Source organism: Jaculus jaculus, chromosome 3 (genome assembly GCF_020740685.1).
Source record: "Jaculus jaculus isolate mJacJac1 chromosome 3, mJacJac1.mat.Y.cur, whole genome shotgun sequence".
Taxonomy (NCBI): Eukaryota; Metazoa; Chordata; class Mammalia; order Rodentia; family Dipodidae; genus Jaculus; species Jaculus jaculus.
Window position 1 is genome coordinate 98,606,196 of NC_059104.1, and position 23,623 is coordinate 98,629,818.

The window sequence follows — 23,623 nt, forward strand, 5'->3', positions numbered from 1 at the left end:
CATTTTTACCACTGAAATTTTGTCTCCTTGATTTTTCTTTCTTCCTAAGTAAGTTTTCCTCTCCTAGTCTGTAGAATGTTGGAATTTTAAGAATGGTAATATACTAGAATCTGCTTATTCCCTCAGTCTCACTTAACAGATAGTGATTTATGTGTTAAATAATTGAAACTGAGTACAGAAACATTTTTGAGTTGAAACAAAATATTTTGAGAATTTCACTGAGAATGAGGAGGAAGTTTAAGATTTAGTGGATCAAAACAAAGTCTGTCATCTTTCATTCTACCTTCAAATGTATATGCTGCCAGACATGGTATATACCTGTAATTTGGACACTCAAGAGACTGAAGAAGGAAGACGAGTAGTTTGAGGCTAGCTGAGACCACATAGTCTGTCCCCCTGGGCTATGTAGCAAGACTGTCTCAAATCCAGCATGTGCTGCTGGGGGTCTTGAGAATAATGGGTCAATTGTAAAGAGAGGTTTTGTGCTGAAGGAGTATGTTTGTGGAGCAGAAAGAACATTATTGTTTAAGGTTTCCCTTTAACAGCAGGCCATTTGGATCTGCCACATACTAGCTATAAATTACTTAGTGTTGGGTTAATTACTTTCTGTGTGCCACAGTTTACATATTAATAAGGTTTATAAGCATATAGGTGTTATGAGGTTTAAGCTAGATGGTACGTGTATGGCACTCAGGGCTGTGACTGGCACATGGTAAATATTCAATATAGCTCCTGCCATCACTACCATCTCGAGCTCTGTACAGGGGGAAAACATATGAACATTGTGGATCTATCCTATTCTCTTCTTGTCTTAACAAGATGCCCTTCATGCATTCTGCAGACACGGAAGTGTGATTTGACCCAGGCCATAACCACATCTCTTCAGTAATAAAGTATTCTGTCATGGGGTTTTTATACTGTGTAAGCAATGTAAGAATTACAGAATACCCATTAGCCTTTGGAGTTTGTTCCTGTGAGACCAACTGTGAGGAATCCATTTCCTGTCATCTTAAAAAGAGTGAATTCATTTTCCTCATTCTGAAACAAACTAGTAGCAGTTTGTGTTTTGTAGAGAATAAGGATTTAAAATGGACTTAATTTTCCTGAGTAAACTGCTTTTCATAATGCGTCTGTGAATTTCCCTTCTCTGTTGTCAGGTTGCTATCAAAATCATAGATAAGAGTCAGCTGGATGAAGAGAATTTGAAGAAGATTTTCCGGGAAGTTCAGATAATGAAAATGCTTTGCCACCCGCATATCATCAGGCTATACCAGGTAGGAAGGCTGATGGGATATTTAACCAGCATGTCACCAGGCTCTACCAGGTAGCCTGGCTGGCTGGCAGAGTAGTGAACCTGCACCTCTGGGTGGGGTCCAAGGCTACCTTTGGAGAAAATGTGTTTGTTCAGTCTACTTTTGCCTCACCCTCTGCTCATTGCTCAGTACTTAACAGCCTCATGTTCAGCCTTGCTGTTGACTAGAGAGCTCTGCCTTAGCCAGGTACTTCCTTTTCCTTTGTTCTTTAAACTGTGATGCCTTTCTCAGCAAGACTTACACACACACACAAAAAAACTATTCATTGCCTCTTTCTCTTTCTGTCTGTCCCTCTCAAATAAATAAATAAAAATACCAAGAAAAAAAATAAAAAAAAAAACTATTCAGGAGATGATAAGAACATCCTTTATTTAGATAGAATTCTTTAGCAGGATGAAACACTAAAGATGTTTTCTAACAAGATTATTTGTATGCTAATTTCTGTGATCATGTTATCAGTTGAGATGTTGAAAAGAATGTTTCAAATATGGCTTCTTCTTTAATATTTCTTTTTTTTTTTTAATTTATTTATTTGAGAGCGACAGACACAGAGAGAAAGACAGATAGAGGGAGAGAGAGAATGGGCGCGCCAGGGCTTCCAGCCTCTGCAAACGAACTCCAGATGCGTGCGCCCCCTTGTGCATCTGGCTAACGTGGGACCTGGGGAACCGAGCCTCGAACCAGGGTCCTTAGGCTTCACAGGCAAGCGCTTAACCGCTAAGCCATCTCTCCAGCCCAAATATGGCTTCTTTTTAATCAAAACCTCCTACTTCTCTATCCTAATGCCCTGGGCTTAGTTTTCTAGATAGTGTCCTAAAGAAGCCTGCCTAGTTTGTGCCATCGTCAAAATGATTCCCAGCCTTACTGCAAAAATCTGTGAATATGATGGACAGAATCTCAGAAACAGACAGACAGACGGACCTGGACAGACTGGTGCAAGAGATATTGTAGGAGAGATGGGGCTTCTCAGATTGCCGTGGGTTTTGTGCTTAGGGCCAGCCCTGCTCACTGCTTTCCACTGGAATAGCCATCTAAGACTTGAAGGAGGTGGCCACCCACTCGGTGTGTTTGCTACTTTTAGTCTACAGTAAATGGTTTCTGACCCAAACATGTGCAAGACTGGAGAAAGTATACCTAACTGTGGCAGGCAAACTTGCATAGCCTGTGTGTATGGCTAAAGCTATAGGTTTAGATCTCTTCTTTCATTTCTCACATGATGAAATGAATTATTACAGTAGGAATGGACCTGTTGAAATTTATCATACTAAATTATGCCAGACAACACCTACCTTCTGTCCATGAAGCAAACTTGTGAAGCTTCCTTAGTGTTGCAGGAAGACCTGTACTCTGAACTCACACACAGTTAACCTTGGCTTCCTTCCTATCTTGATGATTGATTTTCTTTGCTTGTTTTGTGTCAGGATTCTTCTACTCTTTAGCCCAGAACCTTCTGCCTTAGCCTCCCATGTGCTTGATTTTAAAGTTGTACACCACCACACCTGACAGCTGAATACACTTCCAGACCTCTTCTCCTTTTAAAGCAAGTCATTTCAAAGTCATTATGGGTTAGGCTGATGCCCATAGGTGGTCACCTTGCAGACATTAGCCTTATGATTGAATATGCAAGTTGACTTGTTGCACCTAAGATGGTACTGATTTACTAAAGCTTGGCTTCTCCAGCCCTGGCCTTGAACACTGCCTTCTTCTAGGTATTTGTTTTGCTTTCTGACAGCTAGAACTGTTTATGGGAGATTCTAAGCTTCCAGGGTGAAAGGCTAGCAGTGTGTCCGCACTTAGAATCAGGGTTGTTTTCAGATCCATCTCCTCAGGCCTATAAATGAAAGTAACTATATAGGAAGCAAGAGATTTTGAATTCTTGGGATGTTTAATAGTAAAAGAACATTTGCAGTTAATAAAAGTTAAGGAAAGAGAAGAATATAAAGGAAATACACATATAACATTTACTTTTTTCTAAACGCCTATATTGAGAGTACTTTTTCACATAAGTGAATATATAGAGATCTTGTAAACAATGGGTTGATATCACTAACATACAGAGTGTTTTTTTTTTAAATTTATTTGAGAGCGACAGACAAAGAGTAAGAGGGAGAGAGAGAATGGGCACACCAGGTCCTCCAGCCACTGCAGATGACCTCCAGACACATGTGCTCCCTTGTACATCTGGCTAATGTGGGTCCTGGGGAATTGAGCCTCGAACCAGGGTCCTTAGGCTTCACAGGCAAGTGCTTAACCGCTAAGCTATCTCTCCAGTCCAACATATAGAGTTTTTTTGGGGTGGGTTAATTTTTTAATTTTTAATTTTTGTTTTTTTTTTTTAAATTTTTATTAGCATTTTCCATGATTATAAAAAAATTCCCATGGTAATTCCCCCCCCCCCACTTTCCCCTTTGAAATTCCATTCTCCATCATATTTCCTCCCCATCACAATCATTGTACTTACATATATACAATATCAACTTATTAAGTACCCTCCTCCCTTCCTTTCTCTTCCCTTTATGTCTCCTTTTTAACTTACTGGCCTCTGCTACTAAGTCAGAGTTTTTTTTTAAAAGAAGACTTAAAAAAGATCAACAAAAGGAACACCATAGCCGTTTGATTAGAGAAGAAGCTTATATGTACATATGCAATTGAGTGTCATGAAGCTATTGAAAAGAAAAGGTAGACTCAGACGTTGGTGGTACTCACCTAAAATCATGGCACTTGGGAGTATGAGGCAGGAAAATTGCAAGTTCAAGGCCAGTCTTGGATATACAGTGAGTTCTAGGGCAGCTTGGGCTATGTAGTCAGACTGTTTCAAAACACAAACAAAACATTAACCAAAAGGAAATACGGCATGTTTACATATTGTAACACTGCACATATATACTACTAATGTATATAGACGTAAAAGAAAGTAACTAGGAAGGTAGGCGTGGCTGGGCACACCTTTAACCCCAGCACTCTGGAGGTAGAGGTAAGAGGGTCACTGTGAGTTTGAGGCCTGCCTGGGACTACAGAGTGAGCTTCAGATCAGCCTGGGCAAGAGTGAGACCCTTCCTTGGGTAAACCAAACCAAACAAAAAATACAATACAACAAAATCTGTATTGTCCAATATGGTAGTTACAAGCCACATGTGACCATTGAGTATTCAATTGTGGCTGAAGTGATTGCAAGTTGAATTTTTAAATATTTTATTTATTTATTTATTTGAGAGAGAGAGGTACATAGAGAGAATGGATGCACCAGTGCCTCCAGCCACTCCAGACAAACTCCAGACACATGTGCCACCTTGTGTATCTGGCTTATGTGGGTACTGGAGTATGGAACCTGCGTCGTTAGGCTTCGCAGGCAAGCACCTTAACTGCTAAGCTATCTTTCCAGCCCTAAATTTTTAATTTTATTTAACATTAGTTTAAATGTAAAAACTAAAGAAATTTATAATTTTTAAAGATTTTTGAAATATTTTATAGTGATTGGGGTAAGTAAAGTACTAAAATTGGTTTTACCTTTTTATTTTACTTTTATATGTGGTTGCTTAGAAACATTAAAATTATATGTGAAGCTCACTTTTTTTTTTTTTTTTTTAATATCTGAGAGCGACAGACACAGAGAGAAAGACAGATAGAGGGAGAGAGAGAGAATGGGCGCGCCAGGGCTTCCAGCCTCTGCAAACGAACTCCAGACGCATGCGCCCCCTTGTGCATCTGGCTAACGTGGGACCTGGGGAACCAAGCCTCGAACCGGGGTCCTTAGGCTTCACAGGCAAGCGTTTAACCGCTAAGTCATCTCTCCAGCCCTGAAGCTCACTTTTGTTGCACAGCACTATTCTCAAAGGAGAGATGATAAATTATGATAGTATTCCTCTGGGGGAGTGAGATGCAGAGGATTTGGAGGGAGAAACCATTAATCTTTTGTTTGTATGCTAGGTATTTAAAATGTTTATAATGAGTATAATATATATTCTCATCTAGATAAATTTTCAAACTATTGGAAGAGAAAAAAAAAGGACTGAGGACATGAAAATTTTAAAGAGTAGCAAAATAGGGACCAAGACAAATGAGTAACTAATGTAACTTATGTGCCAGAGAGATGACTTACCATTAAAGGCACTTGTTTGCAAAGCCTGATTGCTCAGGTTTGATACCCTAGTACTCAAGTAAAGCCAGATGTACAAAGTGGTGCATACATCTGGAATTCACTTGAGGGCTAAGAGCCCCTGGTGTGCCCATTCCCACTCTTTCTGTGCTTCAAATAAATAAATAAAAAGGGTTGATATTTTACAATATATTTTTCTCTTTTTAAATCTTTATTTTTATTTATTTATTTTTTGAGAGGGACAGACAGAGAGAAAGAGGGAGAGAGAGAGAGAGAGAGAGAGAGAGAGAGAGAGAGAGAGAGAGAGATATTGAGAATGGGTGCACCAGGGCTTCCAGCCACTGCAAATGAATTCCAGATGCATGCGCCACCTTGTGCATCTGGCTTACGTGGGTGCTGGGGAATCGAGCCTCAAACATAGGTCCTTAGACCACAGGAAAGCACTTAACTGCTAAGCCATTTCTCCAGCCCTACAGTAGTTTTCCATCTATGAATAATTTTAGAAAGGACAGTTACTGATTCTACTTTATCTTATTTTTAAAAAATATTATATTTATTGGCAAGCAGAGAAATACAAAGAGAGAGAGAGAGAAAATGAGAGAGAGAGAGAGAGTGTGTGTGTGTATGGGCACACCAGGGCCTCTAGCCACTGCAAATGAATTCCAGGTGCATGTACCTTTGTGCATCTAGCTTTACATGGGGACTGGGAATTGAACACAGGTCGCTAGGTTTTTCAGGCAAGCACCTTTACCACTGAGCCATTTCCCCAGACTGTCATTTCTGTTTTAAAAAGTAAATCCTATGTGACTTGGAACACCTTAAATAATTGTCATTCTTTTCCCTTAGGCCTTTTTTTTTTTTTTTTTTGAGGTAGGGGGACATTTCTGAGCTTCTAGTGATTGATGTTGAATATGAGCTTTTTTTAGTTTTAGCAGTTCCTTTAACTTCTCTGATGTATGGAGTTTAGTGGATCACAGAGTCCTTGTGGAATAGCAAAGGAACTCTGTTTCTTTCTTTTTCTTTATTTTTGAAGAAGGGTCTCACTCTAGCCTAGGCTGACTTGTATCCTGGACTACCTCTGTAATCTCAGGCTGGCCTCAAACTCATGGCAAACCTTCTATCTCTGCCTCCCCAGTGCTGGGATTAAAGGTGTGAGCACCCGTGCCTGGCTCTGTTTCCCACTTTAAGAACTTGGAAGAATGTATATTTTCTTTCTTCATAACAGTACTTATATCTTTTCCTAAAAATGTTCTGTTTCCTTTAAGGAGTAATCAATATTTCAAATGACAAAGAGTAGTGAATTTTCTTCCTGCAATATCAGCCTATCATTTGTGTCACTGTCACTTTCCTGCCTTTGCACCAGGTTATGGAGACAGATCGGATGATTTATCTGGTGACGGAATATGCTAGTGGAGGGGAAATATTTGGTAAGTACATTTACTGCATTCTTTAAGGAGCAACTGGATTATGCTATAGCAAACCTAAGATAGCTATTCTGTGCCTTTGTTACTTGAACAGCTGTCCATCAGTATAATGTCATTTTCTGTCAACAAAGGCATTTAATTGTTTTGATTCATCTAGTTAGATCCCTCTGACATATTGGTTTCCTTAGTAAAAGTGTTTTGTTTGTTTCAGTTAGGTGTTAATAGTAAGATTAAAATCCTCCCAGACATTCCTTCTGATCATATGACTGAGGGTCGGTCCTGTTGTCAGGTTGTTACTGAGGTTGCCAGGTGAGACAGAACTCCCGTAAGTATTCAGGCCTCTGGGGTGAGAAAGCACCCCTTAGAGCAAACATTTCTACCTTAGACTTTGTCTCTGGGTTTCTGTGGATGTTCTGCAGCTGTGGAGGCTTTGCTTTCGGAGGCTATCTCTTCTTACACATGGCCTTAGCATAGTATCAGAAATATCAGGAAATTTTGTTATGGGCAAATCTGACTTTGAAGTAAGAATTGGGAAAAGAGTTCTCTTTGGTAACAGTGATTATTGGAGTGAAATAGAGGCAAAGGGAAAACTTTCAAATTTAAATACATTTATCTTTTTTTTTTTTTTTTTTGGTTTTTCAAGGTAGGGTCTCACTCTGGCCCAGGCTGACCTGGAATTAACTCTGTCATCTCAGGGTGGCCTTGAACTCACGGCAATCCTCCTACCTCTGCCTCCTGAGTGCTGGGATTAAAGGCGTGCGCCATCACGCCCGGCTTAAATTCATTTATCTTTTGAACACTTTTGTTAAGTAACTGTAGAAAAATCACTTATTTTTATAGGTTTTAGGTTTTATCTTTTTTTTTTCGAGGTAAGTTCTCACTCTAGCTCAGGCTGACCTGGAATTCACTATGTTGTCTCAGGGTGGCCTTGAACTCACAGTGATCCTCCTACCTCTGCCTCCTGAGTGCTGGGATTAAGGGCATGCACCACCACACCTGGATGAAGTTTATCTATTTTTGTATTTGTTTTTAATTTTGTAAGAATGAACACTTACTAATTTAAAATGTATTTAAAAGCATGAGATCACTCTTTTAAAATATTTTATTTTTATTTTTATATTTAATTGAGAGAGAATAGTTGCACTAGGGCTTCCAGATACTACAAATGAACTCCAAATATATGTGCCTTCGTGTGCATCTGGCTTACATGGGACCTGGGGAATTGAACCTGTACCCTTTGGCTTTGTAGGCAAATGCCTTAACTGCTAAGGCATCTCAGCCGTGACATCGCTTTTAAAATAATTTTTTTTCTTTTTTTCAGATTTTTTATTAACAACTTCCGTGATTATAAACAATACCCCATGGTAATGCCCTCCCTTCCCCACCCCACTTTCCCCTTTGAAATTCCATTCTCCATCATATCCCATCCCCTTTCTTTTATTTTGATGTCATGATCTTTTCCTCCTATTATGATGGTCTTGTGTAGGTAGTGTCAGGCACTGTGAGGTCATGGATATCTAGGCCATTTTGTGTCTGGGAGGGAGTACGTTGTAAGGAGTCCTACCCTTCCTTTGGCTCTTACATTCTTTCCGCCACCTCTTCCGCGATAGACCCTGAGCCTTGGAAGGTGTAATAGAGATATTGCAGTACTGAGCTCTCCTGTCACTTCTTTCCAGCACCATGATGCCTTCTGAGTCATCCCAAGGTCACTGCCATCTGAAAAGAGAAGATTCTCTACCAAAAGTGAGAGTAGCATTAATATAAGGGTATGAACATAAAATAGAATTTTTATTAGTAGGACTTTTATGACTATAAGGAATATTAGGTATGTGTGCATGTATGTACACACTGACCTTTCCTCAGAAGCCTAATAATTTTGTGTCTAAATATTGTAGGGTAAGTGCTAGTCCTTTTTAAAGAAGGACCATGTAGCACTTTATTTTATCTGTAAATGGTCTCATATATGTGCTTATTTTATATTAAATGTAATGGAAATCGAATGAAATTTACAGTGAGAATATAGTATTTGAGTAAATACCTTATTTCAAAGAAATTACTGCACTGAAAGGTTTGCAGAATAGCATTAAATGTAAAAAAGATAGAATAGGCTTTTAGTACACATGATAGTTACATGGCAGTCAGATGCTTTGGAGGCACTAGCTTAGCATGAGGACACTGGTTCTACTCTATCCATGAAGAAATGTAGAAGAAGACAAACATGAACACCAGCAGGTTACTTAAATCATGAGAACCTAAACTATAAAAATCTGTATAGGAGTCCAGCAGTATAGCTGTAATACAGATGGCAATGTGATTACTTTTGGAGATCACAGATATCTTTCTGGAGGATGAGGTTATATGTAAGTCCATGGTCTAGAAGAAAATAGAAATATGTCAGAGACTGCTTGGAGAGGGAGAAATAGTATATTGCTGGAAGAGTGTACTGAGGCCTGGCATGCCAGATACAAGTTCTGATGAAACTCCTCGTCTAATTTGCGTCACAGATGTATACAAAAGCACATGGAGAAATTTTATTGTCTGGACGCCTTTTCATAAACTTTATTCTAAACAAACAAACAAACAAACAAACAATAATCTCTGGAATCCTTAAGATACCTGCTAACTAGTTCATAAGACACTTCCTCTTTTGAGAAGCAAAAGTGATCGTTGTTCTTGTTGTTTTGAGGTAGGATCTCCCTGTAGCCCTGGCTGACCAGGAATTCACTGTGTAGTCTCAGGGTGGTCTCAAACTCACAGTGATCCTTCTACTTCTGCCTCCTGAGTACTTGGATTAAAGGTGTGTGCCACCATGCCTGGCTAGTAATGGTAATCTTGAAGTAAAAGAGAGCATAGTAATGGTAATCTTGAAGTAAAAGAGAGCATCTGCTTTTTGGAGAAATGATTTGGAAAATCTAGGAAAGATAACAATCATGTGGTCATGGTAGCTTAAAGCATGGACAAACAAAATGTACTTAAATGTAACTGGGGAGATGGTTCAGCAGTTAAAGACATTTGTTTGAAAAGCCCACTGGATCCTGTCAATACCCCAGATCCTATGTAAAGCCAGATGATGTACAAAGTGGCGCTTGTGTCTAGAGTTAGTTTGCAGTGGCAAGAGGCCCTGGTATGCATCTACACATATACACATACACACTCTATCTCTCTACCTCTCGCCCTCTTTTTTTTTGAAGTAGAGTCTCATTTTAGCCCAGGCTGACCTGTAATTCACTATGTAGTCTCAGGGTGGCCTCGAACTCACAGTGATCCTCCTACCTCTGCCTTCCAAGTGCTGGGATTAAAGGTGTGTGCTACCACACCTGGCTTTTTTTTTTTTTTTTGAGGTAGGGTTTCACTCTGGTCCAAGCTGACCTAGAAATCACTATGTAGTCTCAGGGAAGCCTCAAACTCATGGCAGTCCTTGTACCTCTGCCTTCCAAGTGCTGGGACTAAAGGCGTGTGCCACCATGCCTGGCCTTTCACACTTTCCCTCTTGCAAATAAATAAAAATATTTTTTGAAAAAGAGTTGGAGAGATGGTTTAGAGGATAAAGTGCTTGCATACAAAGCCCAATGACCCAGGTTCAACTCCCCAGAACCCACATAAACCAGAAACACAAGGTCACTCATGCACACAAGGTGGCACATGGATCTGGAGTTCATTTGCAGGGCTAAGGCCCTGGTGTGCCAATTCTCTCTCTCGGTCTCTCATAAATTAAAAAGAAAAAAAGAAGAAGCACTTATCCAAGAATATCTATGAAAGTTCAGTAGGAAACAAGATAGTCTCTGGCATTTCAACCAGTCCTACTCCTGCCCTCCCACTGTAGGTTCAACAAGGTTGACCTAGATTGTAGGCCAGACTTAGGTGGTCAGATTTCTTCTCTGCCAGCATAGATGGTTGCCTTCCTGGGAGAGCAGGATGTTGACACTGTTCCCCATTCATTGTTCAGGCTCTGTCCTGGACAGTGCAGTTGAGGTATGGTTCCCAGGCCAGGGGAGAACCTTGAGCCATGCTCACCTTTCCCTCAATGAAGAGTTCTCAGGTCTCAAAGGAGGAATTTTACTCATTTGACCATTGTCCCCAACCCCAGTTCCAGGAACAAATCATAAAACACATGGCTTCTAATTTCTTCCCGTAGGATCTCATTTCATTTGCAACTGGCAGTGAAGAAGTTAAGGCTTCATAGAGCTCTCAGGAGCAGTGAGGTTGTGGTGAAGGCCTGTGAGCGGAGTCAAGGCCCTGCTCAACTCAGCCTGCTAATTCGCAAGAGAGACACAGGGAATATGACATCTGGAAAAAGCTTTCCTGGAGTCAGAACAAAAATAAAGCACTGATCTCAGAAACTATTCCTTCAAGGGAGCCAGAATTTGATTGTATTGTTTATAGACAATCCATGCCCCAGAGCATTGTTTAAACCAATCATGCAATCAGCCAGCAACTAGTGTGGTTCAACAGCTGGGTTTGGTTAGGAAAAGAGAAAAAGAGAACTCTACCAAAACCTAGGTGATCCCAGAGTTAAATGGGTGTTCCAAAACTACTACTCTTTATTTAATTATTTATTTTATCTTTTGGTTTTTTGAGGTAGGGTTTCACTCTAGTCTAGACTGACCTGGAATTCACTATGTAGTCCCAGGGTGACCTTGAGTTCACGGTGATCCTCCTACCTCTGCCTCCTGAGTGCTGGGATTAAAGGTGTATGCTACCATGCCTGGCACCAAAACTTCTTTTGACAGAGGAGAAGTATGTGAATATGAAGAGTATGAAGGAGTAACCTCCAATAAGAATTAATAAGCAGGTAACAATAATAAGTTCCCATGGGTGTTATGTTATCTTAAAAAGTGAAGTTTCAAATTAAAAAAAAGTGGTTTCCAAGCCAGGTGTGGTGGCGCACGCCTTTGATCCCAGCACTCAGAGGTAGGAGGATCACCATGATTTTGAGGCCTCCCTGAGACTACATGGTGAATTCCAGGTCAGCCTGGGTTAGAGTAAGACCCTACCTCAAAAAACCAAATAAAAAAATAAAGTGAAGTTTCCAACAACCACACACACAAAAAATATTAGTCATACAAAGCAATAGGAAAGAAGACTGAAAAAATTTCTTAGTGAAAACAAATACCAGATTTATCAAGGAAAAAATGGACTCTTTAAACAGACATTATAAAGTTGTAGTAATGAATGACATTGTGATTTAATGTTGCTTCAAATAGAAAATACCAAAAAGGAAAAATCATAAAAAATAAAAAGCAATAAAATTATAGATCTGAGGGCTGGAGAGATGTCTTAGTGGTTAAGGCACTTCCCTGCAAAGCCCAAGGACCAAAGTCTGATTTCACAGTACCCACATAAGCCAGATGCACAAGGTGGTGCATGTGTCTGGAGTTCATTTGCAATGGCTGGAGGGCCTGGGATGTCCATTCTCTCTGTCTCTGTCTCTCTAGTAAATAAAAGTAAAATAAAAAAAATTATAGATCTGAGAAGTAAATTTAAAACACAGTTCAGGCTGGGTGTGGTGGTACACGCCTTTAATCCCAGCACTTGGGAGGCAGACATAGGAGGATTGCCAAGAGTTCAAGGCCACCCTGAGACTACATAGTGAATTCCAGGTCAACCTAGGCTGGAGCAAGACCTTACCTCGAAAAACAAAAAACAGAACAAAAATAAAACAGAGACAAAAACAACCCAGTTCATAGCTGGGCATGGTGGTGCACGCTTTTAATCCCAGCACTTGGGTGGCAGAGGTAGGAGGATCACCATGAGTTGGAGGCCACCCTGAGACTACATAGTAAATTTCATGTCAGCCTGTACTGGAATGAAACCCTACTTCAAAAAAACAAAACAAAACCCAGTTCATTAGAGAAGCCCAACTATAGGTTTGAACTGTCAAAAAGCAAATGCAAATTTGAAGATAGATCAATAGAGATTTTGCAGACTGAAGAGTGAATGTCAAAAGAATGAAGAACTTCAGGTGTGATGGCGGACACCTTTAATCCCAGCACTTGGGAGGCAGAGGTAGGAGGATCGCCTTGAGTTCAAAGCCACCCAGAGACTACATAGTGAATTCCAGGTCAGCCTGGGCTAGAGTGAAACCCTACTTCAAAAAAAAAAAAAAAAAAAAGGAAAAAACAAAGAAACAAACAAACAAAAAAAGAATGAAGAACTAAAACAGCCTCAGTAGGATTCCATATGAACAACAGTCATATGAGAAGGGAGAGAGAGATATGTGAGGAAATATGGATGTAAATATAGGCATTTTATTAGAAAATAATAACCTATGTATTCAGAAACCTGAGGAATTCCCTTCTTGGAGTAAACGCAGAGATTCACAAATAGACATATCAAGGTGAGAATAATGAAAGGCAAAAGAAGAGTCCTTATCTTAAGCAAGATGTAAGGAGGGTACAAACATCCCAAGGTTGTCCTCAGACCTCTACATGTGTGCTGTAGCACAGTATGCCCTACGCCCTACACATGCTAGTGTGTACACACACACACATCACACACACACACAAGTTAAAATAAAATAAGACCAAGTGTGGTGGCACAAACCTTTAAGCCAGCACTTGGAAGCTTGAGGTAGTAGAATCATGGTAATTTGAGGCCAGTCTGAGCTAAAGAGTGAGATCCTTGTTCATCAAGAACCAGAACAAAGGAAGGAAAAGGGGGGACAGGGAAGGAAGGAAAGAAGGAAAAGCAGCTGACTTCTCAGTTGAAGTAATAGAGCTGAAAGGGCAAGTGGGGTAATGTATTCAAAATGCTCAAAGAAAATCTTAGCCTAATACTGAGGCTGGAGAAATGGCTCAGCAGTTAAAGTGCTGGTCTGAAAAGTCTTAACAACCTGGGTTCGATTCCCTAGTACTCACATAAAACCAGATGCACACAGTGGCACATACATCTGGAGTTAGCTTGCAATGGCTAGAGACCCTGGCAGTCCCATTCTCTTTCTCGTCTTCTTATTTCTCTGCTTCCAAATAAATAAATTAAAAAAATTAACCCATTCTCTTTCTCTTTCCTTGCAAATACATCAATAAAATATAAGGGGGGGGGATGGAGAGATGGCTCAGTGGTTAAGACTCTTGCCTGCAATGCCTAACAACCCAGGTTCAGTTCCCCAGTACCCACACAAAGCCAGATGCACAAAATGGTGCATTGCAGTTGGAGTTCATTTGCAGTGGCTAGAGGCCCTGGCAATCCATATCCCCCCCCCCTCTCTCTCACACACACACACACTTTCTTCCCCTCCTTGCAGATAAATAAGTAAAATATAAAAAAAAATACAAAAATACTTTCCTAGGTAACCAAAAACAGAGAAATTTTGCTGACATATACCTTATCATTACCAGGAATATTAAAGGAAGTTCTTTATGCCAATAAGGATCCCCAGCTGGTGACTTGAATCTTTCCACCAGCAGAGGTAATTTTATAGTTATAAAAGAAGAGATACACATTTTCTCCTCTTAAAAACCTGTTGGCCAGGCGTGATGGCCCATTCCTTTAATCCCAGCACTTTGGAGGCAGAGGTAGGAGAGAATCACCATGAGTTCCAGGCCACCCTGAGACTACATAATGAATTCCAGATCAGTCTGGGCTAGAGTGACACCCTACCTCAAAATCCAAAACAAAAAGCTGTCATAGCCAGCTTTAACCCCAGAACTCAGGAGGGGGAGAGGTAGGAGGATTGTTGGAAGTTTTGAGGCTGGTCTGGGACTACAGAATGAGTGGTCAGACTGGGTCTAGAATGAAACCCTATCTCAAAGGGATAAAAAAAAATTAAAAGTTATATGAAATGACAGTGTTCATAGTACATTGTTAAATCTCCATCTCTTTCTCTTTCTGAAGCACACTTTGTTTATCAAGTAGGGTCTCGCTTTAGCTCAAGCTGACCTGGAATTCACTATGTAATCTTAGGCTGGCCTTGAACTCACAGTGATCCTCCTACCTCTGCCTCCTAAGTACTAGGATTAAAGACATGTACCACCACAGCTGGCTTAAATCTTTAATATATTTATAACACACATACACATAAAACTCAATGGAGGTATATAGGGAGGAAAACTTGTTGGCCTAAAGACTCACTCCAGATGGTTAAGTAATAGTTATTGCAATGTAATGTTTGCAGTGCAGTGCTTGTGATAGTAATAGAATAGCACTACATGTAGAGGAAGGGGATATAACTGTAAAGGAGTAACATTTTAAAAAATATTTTATTTATCTATTTGAGAGGGAGGAGAGAGAGAGAGTGGGAAAGTGAGGGGGGAGAGAATGGGTGCACAAGAACCTCTAGCCACTGCAGCTGAACTGCAGATGCACATGCCACCTTGTGCATCTGTCTTACATGGGTACTTGAGAATTGAACCTGGCCTTAGGCTTCATAGGCAAGTGCTTTAACCACTAAACCATCTTTCCAGTTCTCAAGGAATAACATTTCTGTGTGCTATGTCACTGTAAGTCTAGCTTCTATAAATTATAAGCCTGTTTGGAGGGTAGCATTTTTTTTAATTTATGCAAGAGCAAGAGTGAGAAAGAGAGAGAGAGAGAGAGAGAGAGAGAGAGAGAGAGAGAGAGAGAGAGAGGGGGGGGGGGGAAATAGATAGAGAGGATGGGCGTTCAAGGGTCTCCAGCCATTGCAAATGAACTTGAGATGCATGTGCCCCCTTGTGCCGCTGGCTTACGTGGGTCCCGGGGAATCAAACCTGGGTCCTTTGGCTTTGCAGGCAAATGCCTTAACCGCTAAGCCTATCCAGCCCTGGAGGGTAGTATTTTGAGATGTGTAGCTCAGAATAAAATCAATAAAAAGACGGTAGCTTGAGCAGGGAGTAGAGTTGTTAGGAGAGAATTCTCCACAAATAACCTGCATTGCTTAATGTCTTGCACAGGACTGACACCTTTTACTCCAGACTCTTGTCAAGGATGCGTGTAGAGCCTTAGAAGACAGACCATTCTTTCTCCAGAGCGGGGAAAAATAATAGGTCTGTTAGGCACATGCCTATGATCTCACTGTCAGGCAGCTTAGGTAGGAGGAATATGAATTCCAGCCAACATGGGCTATACATAGTGGGAGCTTATATTAAAAAAAAAAAAACAGCTATGAGCTGGAGATATGGCTCAGCAGTTTAGGTGCTTGTTTGCAAGGCCTGACGGCCTGGGTTTGATTCCCTGATACCCATGTAAAGCCAAATGTACAAGGTGGCATGTGCATCTGGAGCTTGTTTGCATTGGCAGGAGGCCCTGGTATGCCCATACTCAATCTCTTTCTCTCTCGCAAATAAATACATACATACAACCAAAACAAACAAGCAGACTGTGTATTTGTTCATTACCCACTGTAAATGACTTGACTTGCTAAGCTCCCTGTTCCTCTCCTATAATGAGCACAGCTGTGCACAAATTTCACCTCTCACTTTTTGTTGCCCAATGGGAGTTAGGGCTTGCAGAACTGAAGCAATTACACTGATGTTCATGTGGCCTGTCACACCCTAAGTAGCAAAAGCCTTTGTCTCTGACTTATGAGTCTTCCTCTCTTCTTCTCCATCCTCACACTTGTCCTTACATGTAAAGTAAAACCCTGTGAAACATTTGTTTTTGTTTTTATTTGCTTAGATAGGACACGTGATTATAGGTTGAAGTTGAAGAAGCAGTGTTGGAAACAATGAGTTGGATAATAGTTGAATGAAAGACAGAACCTGAAAGTTCCATGGGGAATAGGAGGAGGCTTAGGTATGAGCATAGTTGCCAGGAAATGCTTCACAGGTGAAGAGCAGAGGACACCTATAGCTATAAGGAATGTTTTATTTTTAGGTAGAAGAATGTAAGGTCAGGTACTCATGCCTCCTATTTAATTTTGTATTTGGTTAAGATGGTGGTGTAGGAACCAGGCCAAAGCAGCCTAGGGGAGAAAAAACAACAAAAAAACAACAAAACAACAACAACAACAAAAAAAAAAAAACAGCAAAATACACACACTTCTACTAAAAAGTGAGGTGTATAAGAAATTACCATCTGGGCGTAGTGACACACGCCTTTAATCCCAACACTCGGGAGGCAGAGGTAGGAGGATTGCTGTGAGTTCAAGGCCACCCTGAGACTGCATAATGAATTCCAGGTCAGCCTGGGGCTAAAGTGAGACCCTACCTCAAAAAACCAAAGGAAAAAAAAAAAAAAAGAAATTACCAACTGCAGCAGAGAAGTAGGAGAGATCCAGAACATCTAGAGCCCACATAGGCAGGCAGAAGTGGCTCCAGCAGCACTGGAACCAGGTCCCTGTGGTCCAGCTGTAAGGCTCGGCCTGAGCTGCAGGAAAAGCCAGGTGAGGGGATTGTCTGCTCACACCAGAGCTCCTCGCAAACTCAAGAAATGTGAAGGGAGGACGACAGAGAAGAACAGAGGAGCAACTCGTGAGGAAGAGGCTTGCGAGGACCAGCAGGAAAACATCATCTACCATCCACAGCCTCCCCTCCCCCACCACCAGCATAAGTGCCAACAAATACCAGAGACGAGATCACAGCACCCAGCACCCGGCACAGATGATCAGAGTAGCGACCCAGCCATCCTACCTGAGCCCACAGCACAACAAAGAGGGACCCAGGTGGGTGTGCAGCAACTGTCAACCAAGGTTACTTTATCCTGCAGAGCTACCCATTCAAATAGACAGGAAAATAAGGACATTCCACAACAAAAGCAGGCTAAAGGAATATTTGAAGACAAAACCAGCTCTACAGAAAATACTTGAAAGGATCCTCCATGCTGAAGAGAAAGAAAAACACACATAATAAGGAACCTGGAAAAAACAAACCATATTCAAATACTAGTTAATACAAGACAGCAAAGGTAAAACCGGAGGAACCACAGGACAAGAAAAATGGCAAAAATAAATACACATCTTTCAATAATGACTCTTAATATCAATGACCTCAATGCCCCAACCAGAAGACATAGGTTTGCAGACTGGGTTAAACAGCAGGATCCTTCAATTTGTTGCCTCTAAGAAACTCACCTTTCTACAAATAATGGACAGTATTTTAGGGTGAAAGGTTCTACAAGGGTGTCCACTGTCCCCACTTTTATTTAATATAGTACTGGAAGTCTTAGCCATTGCGATAAAGCAAGAGACACACATAAAAGGGGTACAAATTGGAAAGAAAGAGATCAAGTTATAGTTTTTTTGCAGATGACATGATTCTATACATAAAAGAGTCTACCAGCAAACTGTTAGAGCTGATAAACACCTATAGCCATGTAGCAGGATACAAAATAAACACTCAGGTATCAGTGACCTTCCTATGTGCTAACAACAAACACACAGACGATGAAATCAGGGAAGCACTGCCATTCACAATTGCATCAAAGGAAATAAAGTACTTTGGAATAAACCTAACCAAGGAAATGAAGGATCTCTACCTGGAAAACTTAACACTCAAGCGAAAAATTGCAAAGACACTAGGAAATGGAAAGACATTTCTTGTTCTTGGATCAGAAGAATCAATATTGTGAAAATGGCAATCTTACCAAAAGCAATCTACACATTTAATGCAATCCCCATCAAAATTCCAATGGCATTCTTCACACAAATAGAAAGAATAATCCAAAAATTCACTTGGAAGCACAAAAAAATCTCGAATATCTAAAAATTTTGTTCAACAAACATAAGGCTGGTGGTATCACCATACTATACTACAGAGCCATAGTAACAAAAATTTCATGGTACTGCTACAAAAGCAGATAATGTAGATCAATGGAATAGTATAGAGGACCCAGATGTAAGTCTGGGTAGCTGTAGACACCTGATCTTTGACAAAATTGCCAAAAATACTCACTGGAAAATAAAAACAGCCTCTTCAGCAAATGGTGCTTGGAAAATTGGATATATATCTTTAGAAGGATATATACATCCTTCTCTTTCTCCATGCATAAGAATTAAGGCCAAGTGGATCAAAGACCTTAATATCAGACCTGAAACTCTGAAACTGCTAGGGGAAAAAGTAGGGGAAACCCCTCAACATATTGGTCTTGGCAAGGACTTTCTGAATATAGCCCCAGTTGCTCAGGCAATAAAACCACAGATTAATCACTGGAACCTAATGAAAATACAAAACTTTTGTATGGCAAAAAGGCATGGTGAATAGAGCCAAGAGCCAACCTGCAGAATGGGAGAAAATCTTTGCCAGCTATACATCTGATAGAGGATCCATATCTAGGATATACAAAGAACTCAAAAAATTAAATAATAAGAAATCAATCAACCCAATTAAAAAAGAAGAAACATAGGTGGCATATAAACATCTAAAAAAATATTTGACATCCCTAGTCATCAGGGAAATGCAGATTAAAACTATGTTGAGATTCCATTTCACTCCTGTCAGATTGGCTACTGTCATGAAAACAAATGAACATAATTGCTGGCAAGGATGCAGCAAAAGAGAAACCCTTCTACACTGTTGGTGGGAATGCAATCTGGTCCAGCCATTGTGGAAATCAGTGTGGAGGTTCCTGAGACAGCTAAAAATAGATCTACCATATGACCCAGCTATATCACCCCTAGGCATATATCCTAAGGACTCGGCTCACTACCTTAGAGATACTTGCTCAACCATGTTTATTGCTGCTCTATTCACAATAGCTAGGAAATGGAACTAGCCTCTACTCAGCAGTAAAGAAAAATGAAGTTATGAAATTTGCAGGACAATGGATGGATCTGAAAAGGATTATACTAAGTGAGGTAACCCAGGCCCAGAAAGCCAAACATTGCATGCTCTCTCTCATATGTGAATCCTAGCTACAAATGACTGGACTTCTGTGTGAGTAGGAAGAAAATTCAGTAGCATAGGCTGGTAAGCTAGAAAGGAGATGTAAGCTAGAAAGATTTGGGGGGAGGGTACCTAATAGGGTAGTATTGTATATATGTAAGTAGAAGAACAGATGAATGGGGGTGAAAATGTCTAAGTGAGGTCAGGGGAAGAGATTGAGTAAGGAAAGGTGGAGGGAGGGCTAATCAAAATCTAAGAGGAAAAAAATCTAAGATGATATAAATAAGTCATATGGAAACCTACATTTTTGGACAATGGAACACACAGGAGCCATAGATTGTTACTAGAAAATTTTCAATGTCAGGATTAGGCTAACTTCCAGTGAGTTGTTGGCCAGGGAGGTCCCTGATGCCCCCAAAATATTACAGGCCATTGCTGAGGCCCTTGGTTTCCCAACAGGAATAGATGATAAGACCCTATTGCTGAAGACTCCACATGCTTGGGCTGCAAGGTCACTGAGAAACCATGCTGGAGCTGAGTTGAAAATCTCTTCCATGTAGACCAGTTGACAGAAAGCTGGAAAAAGCCACACTGCATGCAGTTCAATGGGAGAGAGAAATCACCAGTGAAGATACTCAACAGCGGACACTGCAAGTCTTGTATTTTGCCAGCCAGGCCAAATGAGCCCAACGGGTGCAATAGTGTAGCACGTCTGTCATGGCGGAAACCACATGCGCTCTAATTGGACTGGAAGCCTGCATCATGGGAGGGAATATATCCCTGACAATTAAAACCTACAACAGGGGTAGTCATGAGCCCTAGGGGTATTATGTCTGCTGCTGTCTGGCTAAAAGTATATACTGTGCTCACCAAACCGCCCAGTAAGCACTTCTCTTAATGTTCATACCCATATATTAATGCTACTCTCACTTTTGGTAAAGAACCTTCTCTTTTTAGATGGCAGTGGCCTTGGGATGACTCAGCAGGCATCACGGTGCTGAGAAGTGACAGAAGAGTGCTCAGCACTGAAACATCTCTATCACACCTTCCAAGCCTCAGGGTCTATTGCATAAGAGGTGGTGGAAAGAATGTAAGAGCCAAAGGAAGGTAGGACTCCTTAAAACGTGCTCCTCCAGACACAAATGGCCTGGATATCCATTACCTAGCAGTGCCTGACAGTACCGACACAAGACCATCATAAGAGGAGGAAAAGATCATGATATCAAAATAAAAAAGAATGATTGAGAGGGGCAGTGGGTATGATGGAGAATGGAGTTTCAAAGGGGAAAGTGGGGGAAGGGAGGGTATTACCATGGGATATTATTTACAATTATGAAAGTTGTCAATAAATAAACAAATAAATAAAAGTGCTGTGGTCTTCTTGTCCACCAGCCCTACTTAACTTTCCTGACCTGTTTCAAACCAACCCCTTGAAGCTGTGCTCTCATATGGTCAATTTCCCTCCTCTTTTCTTTCCTTTCCCCCCTCCCTTCTCCTCCCCTTTCCCTTTCCCCTTTCCTTCCTTTCTTCCCGTCTTCTTCTTTCCCCTTCTCTTTCCTCCTCTTCTCTCCTCTTCCCTTCATCTTCTCCTCCCTTTCCTTCCCACCCCTTCCCTTTCCTTCCTCCTTCCCACCAAAACTAATCAATATCTCTTCATTCACTTACCCACTCATTCGTACATTCATTGTTTACTCTCTGTCTTACTGAAATAAATACATGTATCTTTGCCAGTCATGGTGGCACACACCTTTAATCCCAGCACCTGAGAGGCAGAAGTACAAGGATTGCTGTGAATTGGAGGCCAGCCTCAGACCACATAATGCACTCATGTCACCCTGGGGTAGAGAGAATCCCTACCTTGAAAAACCAAAAATAAATAAATAAAAATTATGTGTGTGTGTTTCTTTATCGTTTATACTTTTTGTTTTTCTCTCTGTTTAGAAATTTAAAAAATTAAATTTTATTTATTTATTTATTTGCAAGCAGAAAAGAGAAAGAAACAGAGAATGGTCTCTTAAAGGTGCTGGAAGTAAACTGTAGACACATGCACCACTTTGTATATCTGGCTTTACATGGGTACTGGGGAATTGGACCCAGGTGGTTAGGCTTTGTAGGCAAAGGCCTTAACTGCTAAGCCATCTCTCCAGCCAGTTTTTTTTTTTTAATTGTTTGTTTTTGTTTTTGTTTTTGTTTTTTCAGGTAGGGTCTTGTAGCTGAGGCTGACCTGGAATTCACTATGTAGGGTCAGGATGGCCAGGAACAAATGGCAGTCCTCCAAAGAGGTTCAAACCTGGGTCAATAGATTTTACAGGCAAGTACTTTAACAACTGAGCCATCTCTCCATCTCAGAAATAAATAAAATTTTAATATATTAATTAATTTATTATTTTAAAATAAATCTTAGTTATTTATTTGCAAGCAGAGAGAAAGAGAAGAGAGACAGACACAGAATGGGCATGCCAAGGCCTCTACTTACTGTAAACAAACTCCAGATGCATGTGCCCCATGTATACTTGGCTAACGTAGATCCTGGGGAATTGAACTTAGGTCCTTTGGCTTCACAGGCAAATGCCTTAACCACTAAGCCATCTCTCGAGCCCCACTTATATAATTTTGTCATTGTGAGAATGTTACCTAGTCTATGGCCATACCACCCTGCACACATGCAAACTTGTCTGATCTCAGAAGCTGAGCAGGGATGGGTCTGATTAGTACTTAGATGGGAGAATGTTACCTAAATGAAATAATATATTCAATGATCTTTGCAGAGGGCAGGTTTTCATTCACCATATGTCCATAAGACATGTGCAGCTTTTTGTGATTAAGGTGATTAAGGTGCTTGCCTGCAAAGCCTAAGGACCCAGGCTCAATTCCCCAGTACCCACATAAGCTGGACACACAAGGTGGCACATGTGTCTTGAGTTTGTTTGCAGTGGCTAGAGGTGCTAGTGTACCCATTCTATCTGTCTCTTTCTCTCTAATAAATAAATATATTTTTTAAATTATGTAGGTAAAAAATAGATAAGTGGTGTCTAGGAGTTTGAGATGGTTGGGAAGAGGGGTGCAAGTATGACCATAAAAGGGAGATCTTTGTGGTAATGAGATGTTTCTGCATCATTTTTGGATCAGGAGAAGAGACTAAGCTTATTTATACTTGTATAATTACAAGGCATATTCAGCAAGAAGTAATTCCTCAGTAAGAAGAAGTAACTCCAGGGGCTGGAGAGATGGCTTAGTGGTTAAGGCACTTTCCTGCAAAGCCAAAGGACCCAGGTTTAATTCCCTAGGACTCACATAAGTCAGATGCACAAAGGGGCACACACATTTGGAGTTCATTTGCAGTGGCTGGAGGCCTTGGTGTACCCATTCTCTCTGTCTTTCTCTCTCTCTCTCTCTCTCAAATAAATAGATAAAAAATAAAATATTAGAAAAAGAAGTAACTCCAAATAGTTCTGCATCTTGGTTGCCATTGGAATTCCACATGAGTAATAGAATGGCATACAAATATATATATGTATACACAAATAACGTTGTGTCCATGTCAACTTCTGAGTTTTGATACTGTTTAGATGACTATTTAAGATTTAACTGTTTGAAGCCGGGCGTGGTGGTGCATGCCTTTAATCCCAGCACTTGGGAGGCTGAGGTAGGAGGATCGCTGTGAGTTCGAGGCCACCCTGAGACTCCATAGTGAATTCCAGGTCAGCCTGGGCTAGAGTAAGACCTTACCTCGAAAAACCAAAAAAAAAAAAAAAAAAAAAAAAAAAAAAAAAAAAAAAGTTAACCGTTGGGGAAACAGTGGAGGTGCAGTGGACCTGTCTCTACTATTGCAGTCGTAGCTTCTTGTGAATCTACAGGGAGAACAGCTGCAGTGGGCTCAGGGCAGGAGTAATATCAGGGCAGGGGTCCACTGTAATCCAGGACATAGATATGTCAGGTTAGCTAGTTTGGTGATGCTGTAGGTATGGGGACGGGAGTGAGGAAGAGCTTAATTCTGGATATGTTTTGAAGGTGAAGTTAGTAGAATGTGTTGATGGAGTGAATGTTGGGTAT

General features: G+C 40.7%; 1 protein-coding gene across 7 annotated transcripts in view; it reads left to right on the forward strand.

Annotated features, from left to right (window-relative positions):
• The window catches only part of Sik3 (SIK family kinase 3), a 286,449-nt gene that overhangs the window by 153,284 nt on the left and 109,542 nt on the right, over positions 1-23,623 (forward strand). For all 7 annotated transcript variants that reach the window (XM_045145195.1, XM_045145196.1, XM_045145199.1 and 4 more), the window contains exons 2-3: positions 1,158-1,274; positions 6,773-6,836. In XM_045145195.1, coding sequence (XP_045001130.1) covers positions 1,158-1,274; positions 6,773-6,836 — 181 coding nt within the window. The remainder of the gene's footprint in view (positions 1-1,157; positions 1,275-6,772; positions 6,837-23,623) is intronic.